This window comes from Gymnogyps californianus, chromosome Z, assembly GCF_018139145.2.
Source record: "Gymnogyps californianus isolate 813 chromosome Z, ASM1813914v2, whole genome shotgun sequence".
Taxonomy (NCBI): domain Eukaryota; kingdom Metazoa; phylum Chordata; class Aves; order Accipitriformes; family Cathartidae; genus Gymnogyps; species Gymnogyps californianus.
In genome coordinates, this window is record NC_059500.1 from 54,321,737 (window position 1) to 54,337,686 (window position 15,950).

General features: G+C 42.9%; 1 protein-coding gene across 1 annotated transcript in view; it reads right to left on the reverse strand.

Annotated features, from left to right (window-relative positions):
• SLC1A1 (solute carrier family 1 member 1) overlaps window positions 1–12,158 on the reverse strand; it is a 55,977-nt gene extending 43,819 nt beyond the window's left edge. The window contains exon 1 of the mRNA XM_050912535.1: window positions 12,012–12,158. Within this exon, the coding sequence (XP_050768492.1) occupies window positions 12,012–12,102 (91 nt within the window). The 5' untranslated portion in view covers window positions 12,103–12,158. The remainder of the gene's footprint in view (window positions 1–12,011) is intronic.
• Between the last annotated feature and the right edge of the window lie 3,792 nt (window positions 12,159–15,950).

Here is a 15,950-nt window from a genome sequence, read left to right on the forward strand (position 1 = left end):
TATGGGATGACCAATTTTTTGTTGTGTTACCCAGGGAAAGGGGAACAGGAAGTACTGCAAGGGGATAGCACCTGCAACTGGCTGCACTGCATGTAGGACTTGATCCATCACATCTGCCAAGCCTGAGGCTTTCCAGGGCCTAGGAGATGGTGGCTGTGTGTAATAAGGTGCCAGAACCAGTCTGGCCTGTGTGCATGTGCACCACGAGTGAAACACAGAAATTAGGTAAAATGTGTTTGGGAGACCATTCTGTTGTAGGTTCTGCATACCTGCAAAGCTAACTCTGTGACATTCGGGTATCTAGTGAACACTCATTTATCACAATCTGCCCTACATCTAGAGTATGTCTTTTTGCATATTGCTGCTGTTTCTGAAATGTTGTCTAAGGAAATAGGCAAAATATTTGCATGGGAACAACTATAGGACTACTACATTTTTCTTCATGTACTGTGCTGCAGTTCATGACACTGATTTGGAAATGAGTAAGAAAAGAAACATACATCCTGTTCCAACAAATTCCATAATCTCTGGGCTCATCTATACTAGTACACATGGGGAGTGTCACAGATTGTCCTACAGCTGCTGTAAACTTGTAAAAATGTGCTGCCCTCTCAGCAGCCACCTGAACAACCAAACGTGGAGACTATTTACAATTTTTCAGGGAGTGATGGCTAAATCCTGAAGCCTTTTTTGTATAATTATGTGGGGTCAACACAATTCAGATCTTGACTTTGAAAACTTAGAACCCCGGAGCAGTTGAATCTGTTCAGGACATGCAATATGACATGACTGTAGTTACTTGCTTTATGTGCTTACCATTGTGGGTTAGATGTTCTTCAGAACCTGATTATATCTTTGGTAACAAGATGGCATGACACTCTGCACCTTTACTTTCTTTACATTCAGAAACAGGTAAAACAACTCATGATTTAGAAACAAATAACTGAAGTCCACATATAGACATGCCTGGTCCAATTTCTCACTGAAAGAGAATATAAACCAGATAAAATTGCTATCTAACCGGTAGGACTCCCTAACATGTTATTTGCACTCATGCATGACAACACTGATACGGGATGCACGGTGTCAACTGGCAGGGAGTTCTCACTCCATCAGTGTGCATGACACCACAGAAACAGCACATCGCCTTCAACTCCCACTGACTTTATCATGGGAATGATCCTTAGGAATGAACCATAAAGACAATGAGAAAAGAAATCCAGTGTGTACTTCTGGAGAACAAATAATCTGTTTTGTAAAATGATCTGTTCTGAATTACACCATGTCCCTCTCCGAAAAAAGTTGTGGTATTTCTTTTTCCTGTTTTCATATAATTCCAGCATGTACAAACTCCCTTTCACTGGAGCAGAGTTAGTGATTCTGGCTGATACTGATAGACACTGGGGGCATTATCGGAATTTTGCTTTGATATGGCATTGAAAGAAGAAAAAACGTGGGCACGTCTCATGGTTCAAACCTATTATTTAATTATACTGTAGCAACATGGATTGTGCTATTAACAAAGTGATTAAGCTCTTCATAATTTCACATGATATGCTGTTCAAGTGACAGACTAAAATACAATTACTTCTATCTTATTGGTGGGTCTTAATTGGATTATCTTTACAGCAGATGATTCATGGGACTGCAAATGCTAGTAAGCAAAGTTCACTGACTTGATCTGAAACACAATACAAAACATTCAATATAAACATGTCAAACTGCAGCACAGGCAGGCAAGATTTTTGCAGTCTGTGATACAGTCTGAGTCCTTTAGTAATACTTTATAAAATCCATTTTGTTTCCGCTCTCTCTAGAGTTTCTGCAATATTACTGGCTGTCTCTTAACTACAAAGAAATACACAGTACCAACTACAGAACACTAAAATAGAGATTGTAGAAGAAATTATTACTTATAACACTACTTATAAACTTATTATTTCAGCTTTTAATTCAGCTCTCTTTGCATTATTTTTAGTATTTTCTAATGTTCTGCATTTTACTGTTTTACACTCTACTTGACAATCAATATTCCAACAAACATACCGATGTTGACTGAAAAAACCAAGATTCTTAGAAAACTGCAGGCAACTACTGAGGTAGGATTTAGAGTCTCTGGGGTATAACTGCATGGCAACTGACCTTAACTGTCTGGATGCTGGTGTTGCCCAGACTACCAGCTTGCTTACAAAGATATGTGAAGAAAAGTGCTCTCAGAAATCTTCCAGAAGAAAGTTCCCAAGTTAGATCTTGGTCTACTGAAAAATATTTAGTGCGAATGTATTAGAGGAAGGTGTGCTCATTCCTCCGCCATCATGAGACCCCCTGTGTCCTCTCTCTGATTAACCTGTTGAGGGTGCAGCGGTTGTAAATTCCTTCACATAAATGACACACTGTCAACGGACTGCAGTGTGAGGAAAGTCTGGGTGGACAGTGACTCCCTGTGATGGATCTTTGGGAATGAAGGCAAGGTGGAGTACTTGCCAGAGGGGGAAAAACCAGCTTCTCCAGTGTGGGGTACTTCCCTTACTCACAGCAGGCGTGAAAGGCCGCTGCAACCGGTAAAGCCACGTAACTCCTGCTACTTTCTGTGCTACGGGAGCCTGTAGCAGGGCTGATAACACAGAGCAGCCTGTAGCAGCCACTGGTAACAGAGCAGCCTCTCTGCAATGCAGCCCTGCACAGGACCCACCCCACGCGTAGTCAAACCAAGGGCAGTTATTTCATTCAGCCAGGAAAAGGGAAATAACGGCTATTCTCCTGTGACTATGAGTGACCACAGTTCTGTTGAACGCTGAACCAGTGTTCCCCCAGAACAGCAATGTGCAGATGGCTAAGTAGTTTGATAATTTAACAGTGTCTCCTAATGGACTCTTACTTGCCTCTCATTCATCTAAATATGCTGTAGATGAATTTCATGTGTACATATCTTCCAAATATTTTCAGTATGCAGATGTAACTTCTGTCTGAGAAAGCCAAGATAAAAGAATACAGTTGAAGGAAAAAAAAACCCTTTACGATCATGCTTCATCTGTATATGTATCTCAGTACACTAGAGAGAACTGCCATACAGAACTTACCTATAGGAATAGTCTGTTAACATACAGAAAAAATACAGAGAGGTGTAGTGAAGAATTCATTCCTTGGTTAGTCCTTAACTCTGTTAAGATAAATTAAGTTGTATCAGAGATACAATTTGCCTCTTTCACAGCTTTTCAACAAACTCAGTGACTCATTAGATTTGTGAAGTTAAGTACAGTACTTACAACTGTAACATAATAAACACCATATTATCAACATTAATTCATAAATTAAGTAATCTGAGGAAAACGACAGTTCTTTCCCAGCAGCTATACAACCTACATTTCCTCATGAATTCGGATGTGTCCTGGTGAAAGCACCTGTTCTGTTGGGGAATACTGTGTGAAACTCATTAAGGCTTCAGGAAAAGTGAACTCAAACTGGAACTGGCAAAGAAGGACTGTAGAGTGATGAAAAGAAAGCAGAGCCTACCTTCTGAAAGGAGACTAAAGAGCTTGGTTTGTCCAACAGGGGTGAGTGAGCTAGAAATACAGACAATGGTTGAATAGCAGAAAAAGGGCACTATTTTAACAAATGGATGCATATTGAACCTGAATATTTTTAGACTGGAAATTGTAAGGCTTTCAACAATCAGACTGATGAATATAGCTTCCTAGGAGGATGTGCAGCACCAAGAATCCTATCCAGCTTTAAGGTGGAGCATGGTATGTTACAGATCTAAAATGGTGTAACCTGAAGCAGCAGTAGACTAGATGTGATAACCCAGGACGTATCTTTCTATCTCATATTCTTGTGTTTTACAGTAAAATTGAAATATAACGTGACAATGGTAACTTGCCCTTCTTTTGCAGACCTTCCCCATGATCCCTTTCAGCTGTCACTTCTAAAACCACTACCATTCTCCTTCACCCACCCATCTGTAACTTGGGAGCCTTCTTAATTAAGACCTCTCTCCTCTGCAGTCATCCAGCCATGTACAGGTCTTGTTGCTTCCTCCATGTCTCCAAATCCACTCAAATCTATAAAATAGTGCTTTCATTTGGACACCTTTTGTCACTTATTTCAGATATTGTCATGTCCCCAGTTCTGGTGTTCCTAGTGTCCATTTTGCTTACATGGCCTAACATATTACAACACCAATGGCACCATTCCAGTGCCAGCCAAAAAATTAGAGCTTCTCACCCTTTCTTGTAAAAGCCCACTGATCTTCTGCTCTCTTTCCACAACATTTACTTGCTATCTGAAAGCTATGAGTACCTTTGTACACCCTGTATAGCCCAAGAGATAATTAGCTCAATAGAGCACATGAGGAAAAATATATCTTCATTTAAGACTCCTGAAACACAGGATAAACTAAATAGTTGGCAATGGTATTAAAAAGGTGAAAGGCTAGTAATTGGGAATGTCTGCCAGATTCTGACACTCGTTACAGCTTTTGTTTTAAACTGTGATGAGAGGAAAGGACAGTAAACAGGACATACTGTTCTAGCTATCTCCTTGCTGGAAGGGCAGTGGAATGATTCTGACTGTAATAAATTGAGATAAGCAGCCAGAAAGGCAATATAGTAAAAACTAAAGAGAGACAGATAGTGACATGCAGAAACATCATTATTCTGAAACTAATGGTGACATCAAAGCATTGAGAAATCAGAGATATGACCTAGAAAATTAGCTCAGATTAAGCAAGGCCAGGTTGTTTGTGGTTCGAGAAGCATGAAAGGACCCAGAAATGGGTGTTTTGCAACACTCTGTGAAATACTTATATTATATACAATCCATAGAAGTTGTTATCACGTCACATTTAATCTTCTGGCACGCTATTGGGTTCTCATGGAATGTGCAATACGTGGAACAATGGTAGACAGAAAAATAAATCTGGAGCACTAAATCCAACATAGCCCTGATTTTCAGCATAATATATGATACAGACGTGATGTCACAGTAGGAGATACTGTTGTGGGACCGTAAGTAAGAATGCCTTCCACAAATCCTATCCGGCTTTTGTAAAAAAAAAAAAAACAAAAAAAGGTAGATTTGCAAACAGTGCAAGTGTTATTTGTGAGTAGTCTCAACCTGAACATTTTCTATTTGTTGGGGTATATAAGAAGAAAGTGTCTTTATGCTTTGTTAAGATGTAAACAGAAAACAAAAAATATTTTTGTAATTACATTGTAGTATTTTCCTTAAATAATATTGGGAAATTGGAAACAGTAAGTATTTTGCTGGTATTAGCATTGGTGTTATTGTTTCAAATGGAAAGAAATATTTCATTGACTTTGGTAGTTTTGGGGCTTTGTAGAGTGTAAACTGACCTTAGGCTCACTCCTTCCAAAGCTCCCTTTATTTAAAAGTTCAGCTCTAGTGACAGTTTCACTTCACTCACATAAAGTGAAACCCAGGCTTTATGTTAAAACAAGACACAAAATATACGGACAATAGGAAAACACTTTACATGCCAGAAGACCAAATAAAAGTTAGGTTTTCTTTGCTTCAAAACAGCTCAAGAGCAAAAGAAGCACCATGCTTAACTTCAGTTATCTTTGATTTCTTTTGTCGGCTGAGTTTCTGGCTCAGGGCATTTTCAATCCTCAGTAGTATGTGAAACTCAGATGAAACTGTTAACCATTTTGTATTTTACTTTCTGTCTTTAAAATTAAATTCAGACATTCTTTCAGAATTGCTGGGTTTCACACAGTTCTGAACAGATCCCATCCTGTATCGAACTGCATGCAGTGTGACAGAGAAGAACAGACAGATAAGCATCACAACTGTCTAAAGAAGCATAAAAAGTCACAAGTACCATCTATGCTGCTCTAAACCACACCAGGAAGAAATCAGAGTCTTCTGTTAAATTTCTATGCTACCACAGTTGATTCAGGATGTCTGGTCTTCACTTGTAATAAATTCCAAATTAATAAAATGTTATGCTTCAGAATTCAAGAAAGGAATCAGATGTTTGCTTTACAACTATACTTGTCAGAAACTGACAAGGTAATAATTCCTTTGCTTTAGTATATTCCCTTTAATTTTTTTCCTACTGTGAAGAAAAGCAGTCTGTTTTTGCTAGTGTATTTCAACAGGCAATTAATCTGCTTCATTGTTTGTAACCTTCACACTCTATTGTGCAAGCAAAGAGAAATAGCACCAAAGACAGCCTAAACTAAGCTAAAAGGCCACTTTTTGGTAAAGGTACGAGAAGGTGGAAATGAAAAACAGTGAAGCCTTACTCCATATCCAGAATGGGCTTTTTATTTTTAAATTACACTTGTCAGAGACAGAAACAACTTACTGGGAGAAACTGAAAGACTTTATAGGTTTACGGGGTTTAGAGGCTGCAGGCTACATTTGCAGAAGAAAATTCTCACCCTCAGGAGTATGGTGAGCTCCCTGGATTCAGGGTGGCCTTCCATGTGGTGAGAGGCTGTCAACAGAGTGATAGGTTACTAATTGTCCTGTTGCCGTCTTCGCCCTCTGAGACATTCATTCTTATAAGAATGCACTGGTGGGCTTCCAGTAATGCTAGCACTAACACTGACAGAGCTAACACTGCTCTGACATGGACGAATTTTAAAGGAACTAGTGCTTTTAAAAGCAGTTGTCAAACCCCCTTGTATCTGATTACAGAGGGGGCCTAGCCTTCTGTTAGCAGGTGTGAATGCACCTGACAATTTTTTTTTTAAACACAGACCTGTGAATGAAAAATATACTTATAGGGAGTATCCTGATTTCGGCTGGGATAGAGTTAATTTTCTTCCTAGTAGCTGGTATAGTGTTATGTTTTGGATTTAGTATGAGAATAATGTTGATAATACACTGATGGTTTTAGTTGTTGCTAGTAGTGTTTATACTAAGTCAAGGATTTTTCAGCTTCTTATGCCCAGCCAGCAAGAAGGCTGGAAGGGCAGCTGGAGGGACGCAAGAATTTCGGAGGGAACACAGCCAGGACAGCTGACCCAAACTGACCAAAGGAATATTCCATACTATATGATGTCATGCCCAGTATATAAGCTCGGTGAAGTTGGCCGGGAGGGGCGGATCGCTGCTCGGGAACTAACTGGGCATCGGTCGGCAAGTGGTAAGCAACTGCATTGTGCATCACTTGTTTTGTATATTCTAATTATTTTAAAATGATTATTGTCATTTTATTATTATCATTACCATTATTTTCTTCCTTTCTGTCCTATTAAACTGTCTTTATCTCAACCCACGAGGTTTTGGGTTTGGTTTTTTTTCCCGATTCTCTCCCCCTTCCCACTGGGTGGGGGGAGTGAGCGAGAGGCTGTGTGGTGCTTAGCTGCTGGCTGGGCTGGCTACCTAATACCATAACATAAAATAATAATTTTTATTAAAATTAAAGAGAATAAATCTTTGGCATATGGACTGCTGGGGTGATATCATAAAGCACAAAACAGAAGCTCCAGTGCCTGCCACACTCATCAAATTCTAGCAAATAGCTATAGCCGCACCACTCAAAGTTTCTTCAATGCTGGTGTCACAGATAGGAACTATGTATATTTTAATCTCGCTCTCAAAGGCAGGGAGAAAAGGAGGTCTGATGCCAGCCTCAATCTTCCAACAACGGTGGTGCACAAGCAAGGTGTCTGATCCTGCAGAGACTGAATAAACTTCACTTCAGAGGTGCAAAAATCAGGTATTCAGGCACGCTGGAGATGTTCACCCACCCCCTCCCTCTCTCAGTCACTTCATCGCTGCCTCACACCACCGCTTCCCGAATCCCGATTCCCACAGCTCTGCATTCCGCCTGTGCTCCGGCCGCCCTGTCCCCGGGCCCTCCCGCAGCCACCTCGGACAGCTCCCGCCTCCCGCCCGCCTCCCTCCCCCGCCCCGCCCCCCGCATGGCAACGACACGAAAGCCCCGTTTCTCTCAAGATCTGAGGTGTACAGTATGAGCGCCGAGAGTCAGCTATATACGTGAAGAGGAGAATGAAGGAGGAAGTCAATGGCAGAGTACAAAAACGTTCATCACCGCCTCACACAGAAACAGCATTTATACACCTTTGATAAACACTATGGCTGGCTGAAGAAAGGATACCTGCCATTCACAATCTCTGATGATTGGTGGCTATATCAATCCAAATATTGCATTTCTCATATCTTCCTCATGAATATCTGAACAATTTCAGTGTCCCACACATGTGCTGTTGAAAAAAAAAAACAACTTCAGAGTCACAGGCAGGCTCACAGACATCTGAAGTTCTGAACTTGTTTAGGAAGTGACAGAGACACCCCATTAAGCGGGGGAAAATAAAAAAGTACTTGTAACCTGCAAATTTATGCAAACTGAATCCCTCAGAGTCATGTTCCCCAACCATAGAACTACTACAAAAAGCTATTGGTCTAACAGATTTGAAAAATATAAGTATTAAAAAAAATTTGCAACTTATTTGTGTATACTCTCTGAGTACATAAAAAGATCTCTGCTTTAGTATAGTGTGCTACTGCAACTCAATGCCTGAGACCATATGTACACAAAACTCTTACACTTTAATTTCCACAGTAAGAAAAAAGCTGTTCTACTGAAGAATTGCCCAGAACTATAAGGTATGAGGCTATGACCTGCAGACTAATGAATGAGTAAGTATTTACACATCATCAGCCTTTTACCTTCATGACTGGTTTGGTTGTGTTGCAGCAGTGATCTCTTGGAGACAAAGCAAAGAGAAAAATTAGATGCTCTATGAGAATCCTATGAAGTGTGACTTAAACTCTCCCTTTGCAATTGTCCTTTGGAAACCTGTTTCAGGGTGAGTAAATTTCAGGGATATGTCTGGTTTATTTTGACTTGATTGTACAAATGGGAAGCAATATAACTTTCTTTATTAAAGGCTGAAGAAGCACTTGAAGTAAATTGACTTTTAAGTTGCTTTTGTTAGCTCAGCTGCTTTGGGCTCAGTAAGGCCAGCGGAGCAAAAAGATGCAAGACACCCTTCCTTTCGCAGTTACCTACGTGAGGCTGCTACTCTCCTGTCCCTCTGCCACCTAGAGAAGGGCAGTGAGACAGAGGAGGCGCAGATGAGCCCAAATCTCACCTCTGAGTCACTGGTCAGCACAGATGACCCACTGCATGCCCTAAGTATGCAGTAAGAACTAACGAACAATGAACTCGCTTCTCAGGCCCAGTATTCAGGCAGACCTATCACTGAAATTATACAAACCGCAAGCCTCAGGATTAGCCCTGAATCTGAAATTCAGTCAATTTCAGATTCCCAATCTAAGTTCACAGATAAAAGGTCTGATTTGTCCCAGGAGGCAGTTCATCTCCACATCAGGTTGGTGGTCTGAAACAGAATCCCTACTAAGGTAAGAAAAAGAACCTCTTCAGTCTCGAGTTTTGTTCTCTTTGAATAACACATACAGGTGCTTTCACCAAAAAGATGTGACATTCTTCAGATATTTTGTGTACAGTTTTTAAATAATTCCGCCCCCCAAACTGCTATAAAAGAAATTCCAATGTTTTTTAAAATGTAAATGACAGGCAAATGATTGAACGCTTCAAATATAACCCACAAAATAATTACCCTTGAAGGAAGAAGTGTTAGGAATTCTGAGAGGTTTCTGTTTCTGTCTCCTCTTGTCAGAGATGCGTGCAACAAGTAATCAGGAAAACTTTTCAGCTTAGTAAGGATACTAGCAAAGATAACCATACCTCACTAGGATGCTGAACACAGCTCTGATAATGATGAGCAAAAATCATGATTCCATATGATAGTGCCAGAATATCAAGCACTTTGCAGCACAGCTGGACAGCTTTCACAGTACATTTCCACAGCTTGCTGCATTCGATATTTCCACTCCTCACTCATGCATACTTTTCTGAAAAGTCTAAACATATTTTCTGCTTTCTAAATGCTAAGTGATACTCTTCAGTTCATGAATGCTAAATTGTTCCTCCAAACTAAGTAGATTAATAAACCTCAGAGCAATTTCCCAGTGTATATCAAAAAAGAATAAATATGTAAATTTAATTATGAAGGGTTTGTGGACTCCAGGTATATTACAAACATTCCTCAAGCTGTAATAAAAATATAACATCCAATTCAACTGAGCCATCCTTACAAGGGTTTCACTGTTCTCCTTGTGTAACTTATTTCACCTCCAAGAAATACTGAAAATACAGCAGATACATAGCTACTTGCAAAATGTAATTTGGTCCAAAACTCAAGCAATTTTTATGAAGACTCTCTTTGCCATATTATAGAGCTCCCCTGAGTTCTGGACTGTTAATTACAGCGTAGCAGGTAGAGAAGTCCAAAGACACAGGAGGTATTTGGGTGCCTGTCACTCTCTCACTGTGAATTCCCATTAGGTATTAGGGGGATTAGGGTTAAATTGTCCCCACATTTCCCACATTGCCTGAGGCCCTGTAGGGAAATCTCATTTCAGAATGATCAGCTTGTAGGATCACATCACACACTTCAGTTCTAGCTATATTCACTGAAGATAATGAAAGGGGGATATTTCTTAACCACTTCTGTAAGTAGTTACTTCCCACTTCTGGGAAGTATGTCAACTCATAGAAGTGTCCCTGAGAGGAGTACATGAAAAAGCAATTGTACACACACAAACACAGATGCACACTCCTCCAGTTGTACAGCCAGATTTTCAAAGCAAGCCCTTAGCACCTGGTATACGGAACTCACAAAAATCTTTCCACTTACTAAAAAGGTGAAAAAGAACTGAGATCTTTCAAATACTGAATGCGTGGAGGAAAACACACGTGTATATTTAAGTGCACCTCTGATCACAGCTTATAAATAGCTGGGTGGAATTCCAAAAGAATAATTCTCTCCTGAACAAACATGCACAGAAATAGAAATGTTCCAGCCAAAATTCAAATCAGCAGAAAAATCATCTGAAAGAGACCCATCAAACAGCAAGTGCTGTTAATGAAGTACTTAAAGCAGCACTTCTCTACAGGAGCAATAATGGGAAGGAAGCTCTCCCTGCTTAGCATCAGAATAATCACCAGGAGAAAATGAAAAGCGTGTATGACTAGGACCAAAATTATGTCCTATGGAGAAGTCTCTTTGGCCAAGTCATTTGACAGCTTCTCTCGGTCCTTTTGCCCACCTATTCTTAGTAAGATGGCCTTCAACTCATTTCTCCTTCAGAAACCTGTCAGCAAGCAGAGGAGAAATTCTGTCTTTACAATGACACCCCTGAAAACCCCACTGAAAGCTGGGTGGCATTGCCAAACTTCGGCAGTTGCATTTCTTGCTAAGGCCATCAGAAATACCCCAAAGCCAGTACCAATGCTCTCCTGCCCACCAGCCTCCATCTCAGCGGGCTCCAACCTGCAGACTAACCGAAGGCGCCGTGCATCCACCTTGTTCCCTTGCGGTCAGTCCCGACTCAGCATGCTGCGATCCCTCCACGGTGTGCAAACGCAGCCCACGGCACAGCCCGCCATGGGTCGGCGGGCGAGACGTGCGGCACCCGGGCGCGAAGGGCTCACAGTCACCCGGTGCACTTGCAGGTTTTTCGTAACACGGTTTTACTCTAATTACCAGACCTTTGTCACACAGGTTGGAGGGACGCATGCGGGCGGGGAGGCCCGGCCCAGAGGGCCCCGGGCACCCCGCGTCTCGGCACCCCGCTGCCGACCTGATCGCTCGGGGGCGGCGCGGCGCTGCGCCTTACCCACGCGAAACCCCGTTTTAGACCGGCTGCCACGGCACCGTGCCACTGCGGACCTGTTACCCACGGCCACGGCTACGCGACGCCCCGACCCCGGAGCACCTCAGCCGGCCTGCGCGCCGCCGGGGGAGGGCAACCGGCCCCCCTCGCCCGCCGTTAGGCCCCTCAGCCTTCCCCGGCACCGGCTGCGGCCCCGGTCTGGCGCCGCGCCGGCCTTGCGACGGGCAGGGCCGTAACGTGCCGGGCAATACCGTGCGGGGGGCGGCGGCGCCGCACTCCCTCCCTGCCTCCCGCCTTCCCCCCCCACTCACCCATCAGCACGGCGGCCACCGTGCTGAGCAGGAGCCAGTTCTTCCTCAGGAAGCCCGGGCAGCTGCATCCCTTCCTGCCCGTCTTCGCCATTGCGAGGGGGAGGGCGGCGGCGGGGGGAGGGGAGGGGGGGGGCGACGGGCCTGGGGCGCTCCACTCCGTGCCGTGCCGAGCCGAGCCGAGCCGCACCGTACCGTTCCGTACCGTTCCGTACCGCCTGCCCGCCTGCGTGCGCCCCGCGCTGCTGCGCGCTAACAGAGAGGAGGCGGAGACGTTGCACCTCACCTGGCAACGGGAGGGCCCGACCCGCGGCCCGCCCGCCTCCCTCCTCACGCCGCTGCACGCCCTCCGCCTCCCTGCCCGCCCCCCCAGCCCCGCTGCCTCCCTGCCCGCCCAGCTGGCCCGCAGGGTCAGGCCCGGCTGCCGGTTACCTCTCCTTGCTGGCCTTTCCCGCAATGCCCGCCGGGGCTGTGCGTGGGGCACAGCGTCCCCCTGGGGCGCGGGTCAGGGAGGGGAGAGAGGAGACGGCAGGGCCCCCCTGCCTTCCCGGCGGGGCTGCTGCCTGGAGCACTTCACCTCTCAGAGCCGGGCCGCAGGGCAGGGCAAGGGGAGGAAGGAGCAGAGGTGGCTGGTGGGCTCTGCCAAAGGCTGACAATCTGCAGCTATGGCTGGTGGGTGCCATGCCCAAACCCCACTGCCCCAGCTTGCTTCCCTGCCCTTGTGCCCTTTATGCCCCAGTCCAGGCCGGGCTGCTGGGTTTTGTGCCAGAGACACGCGAGCCAGCCCACACGATGCCTGATGACCCCCATGTCAGAGGGGAGGTTGTTCCATGGCAAGGCCTGTGTTGCCACACTGCCTGCCAGGCAACCTCCATGCTCTGAAAGGTGGTATACGAGGCCCACAGCTCCAGGCAGAAGAGTTGGTCCTGGGTGTTGGTGGCTGCTGGAAAGCCACCAGTGGTTGTGCTGGGGATAATCTCTGGTTAAATATTAAGGGGAAATATTCTGCCCTGTACTCCTGGTGGGAAAATTGGGGGTAGAGAGTACAGAAATGGCTTGTAGGATTTCCCACTGCAGTTTTATCCTGGTAAGTTTAAATATCAAAATTGGGAAGAAGCATTTATTTCTCCGTGCAACTCCTTGACAATGGTCTCCTTCCCCCTCCCCACCCATAAGCATGATTAAGGTGTATATAATATTGGGACCCAATTCCCTGTGGGATTATGGTAGGGTTTTCAATATCTGTTTATAAACTTGTTGATTATGATTTTCAAACTTGGAGATCAATTAGTAAATGTAAGCAAAAAAAAAAAAAAAAAAGACTGCTGTTGTCTTGCTGAATGACATGAAGGAGAGTGCAGAATGAAAGTTTAATTTGTCTTATTTAATTACACTTCACACCATCCATTCCAAAACGTACACTAGTGAAGTTTTCATGATTTCTGTCTGTGATGACCGGGTAACTAAGGCCTGGGGTAGATCAGCAAAAACTGCAATTGGAACCTTGTCACATTGCCTCTTCACATGGATCTGGCTGTTCTGGGTGACAGCTTGGGGAAAGAGACAAATATGTACCTTGCTGAGGCAGGGAAGAGCACTGAAATCCACCTGGATGAGAAGCAAGAGCCATCATCTATCCCAAGTGTTAAAAACTGGAGCCAGCTGCATAAATTTATATAGAGACTCCTAAAAAAGTGGCCTTATTTTCCAAATGTGTTGAGCAACTGCAGTAATTTGTCTGCATCTGTCATCACCAGGAAAATGTAATTAAATAAAAGGAAGCCTAGTGGTAGAAAGGAAGCAGATGAGTAAGTATCATATTAGTTTAATTAAATCATAAAAGGCTCTAGATCACTTAAAAGGAAAGCTGGCATACTACCATGTTACAAAGCCACAGAAAAAGCAACCCAAAAATAACTAATGCGAAGAAACAGTAAGAAATACCATGACTATGTCCACACTTTGGAACAGAAATGTGGCAAAGTATGAGAGGCACTGAAGAGGTATAGGAAGAAAAAGGCACATGAGGTTGCAGGGTGGGCAGGATCAGGCTTACCCTGTGCAGAAGAGCTCTGGCCTTGGTTCTCGCTCCCACAGAGTGTAATTTTTTATTTTTTAGTTCCTCCCGTATATACTGGGAATCTCAGATGTTGCTTTGCTTTCAGTAAGTAAAAGGTCTGATTTGTCCCAGGAGGCAGGGAGGTGGTGCCTATCCGGAGAGTAGCAACAAAATCAGTTGCAAGACAACTTCAGAGTTTAGGCCTTCCTTTAATTTTCTGTCTATTCACTTTCTCATGTATCCCTTCTTAGAACTTACTCTGCTTTTCTTTTGAGCTGTTTTGGTGAGCTAGAGGAAATAACTGCAACACAATGGCCCCTGAAAACTAGCTAAAATTAAGTTAGCATTTACTTCTTCCGCCATGGAGTTTCCATGGTTTGTGTGTTTCTCTTAATGCTTCAAGTATCCTTTTTTCACATTAAGGATTTCATAGTACCTTTTTGGGTGAGCTAGAATTGTCTGCAGCACTCTTAGCACAAAAAAAATGACCTCCTACTGGTATAAAGTGATGTGATTGTAGCTGATATGTGCCTTCCTGGAGCTTGCAATATCTTGAAGGAGTTGTGCAGCCTTAGAAAAAACATAATACAATTATGCTATATAACTTGTGAAGGCTAGAGACATATCTTATTTCCATGTTCTGCAACAGTAGAACAATATATATTGAATTGTATTGAAGACCTCTACATACTTTTTGTTTCCTGTCAAAGTACAATGTTTCTGTTCTTTTCTGCTAGTGTTTTGTCCCTAAAAATATTTAAGAAAAAAAGCATGCCAAAATTCTAGGCTTTTTCTTAATAGTTTGTCTCTCTTTTTTTCACTTCATCAAATGTTATTCCATGGACATGACCCCGAAAAAAAGAAGTTGATAACTTATGGCATCCATAGAAACTTAAAGAAGCATTTAAAAAAAGACTTAGACAGGTGAAATAGAGATGTTTTAAACATCCTGATGAGCAAGCTGGTTTTAATTTGATCTTCCTATTATAGAACGACAGACATTGGCTTTGATCCTGGACGTAGAGTCAAGCTGGCAGTTTCTGTATGGGGAGCTATATAAAAAAAACAACCTGTAATAAAAGTGTCCCAATAAAATGGAAAAGAATTAAAGGCAGGCCAAGCCCATGGATCACTCTTGAAATGTTGAAGTTATTTTAAAAATGAACTCAGCTATGGAAAAAGACCAAAAGAACTAATACTTCGGGAGACTAGCTGCCTGTACAGCTACCAAGCACAGCTGCTGGGCCAACAAAAATCTAAATTCTACTTAAACAATTTTTAGCTTTGTGTGATTTCGAGACATCCTGGAATTACTATGAAATGAATAGGAAGCGTGTGTGAAAAAATGTCAACACACTTCATGTGTACAGATGATAGGAATACATTCTTTAGCTATATTGCTCACTGTTACAAAGTTGTCAAAGTAGATCATGGGTAAGGAATGTCTTGAAAATCTGAACATTTGCCTGGAAAAAAGTGACATGCATTTACATGTATGATTTTTTTCTTGAAGGCTAAGCTAATCTGAGTTACTTTGTTGTAGACCTAGGGTCATACATAAATATATAAATAACTATTATATTGACAAGTTATTACCCCATGGTGATCTGATATGTATGTAGCCCTGTGTCTCAACATTCATTTCCAATCTGTAGAACTATCTTAACAATATTTTAAGTGAATTACTTAGGAACATAGCAAATAATTTCACCAGCTAGGAATATTTTCAACTTTTTGAGGCATTTGAGTGTTTCAGTGCTGGGAGAGGCAGAGAGGTCCTACAGGAACATATATAGTACAGTGTAGTGCACAGCGAAAGTGCAAGTGAAAAGCTTGCTTCTTCATACTCCTCAAAAAATATCTTCAGAGATTGTAGTTAAGAG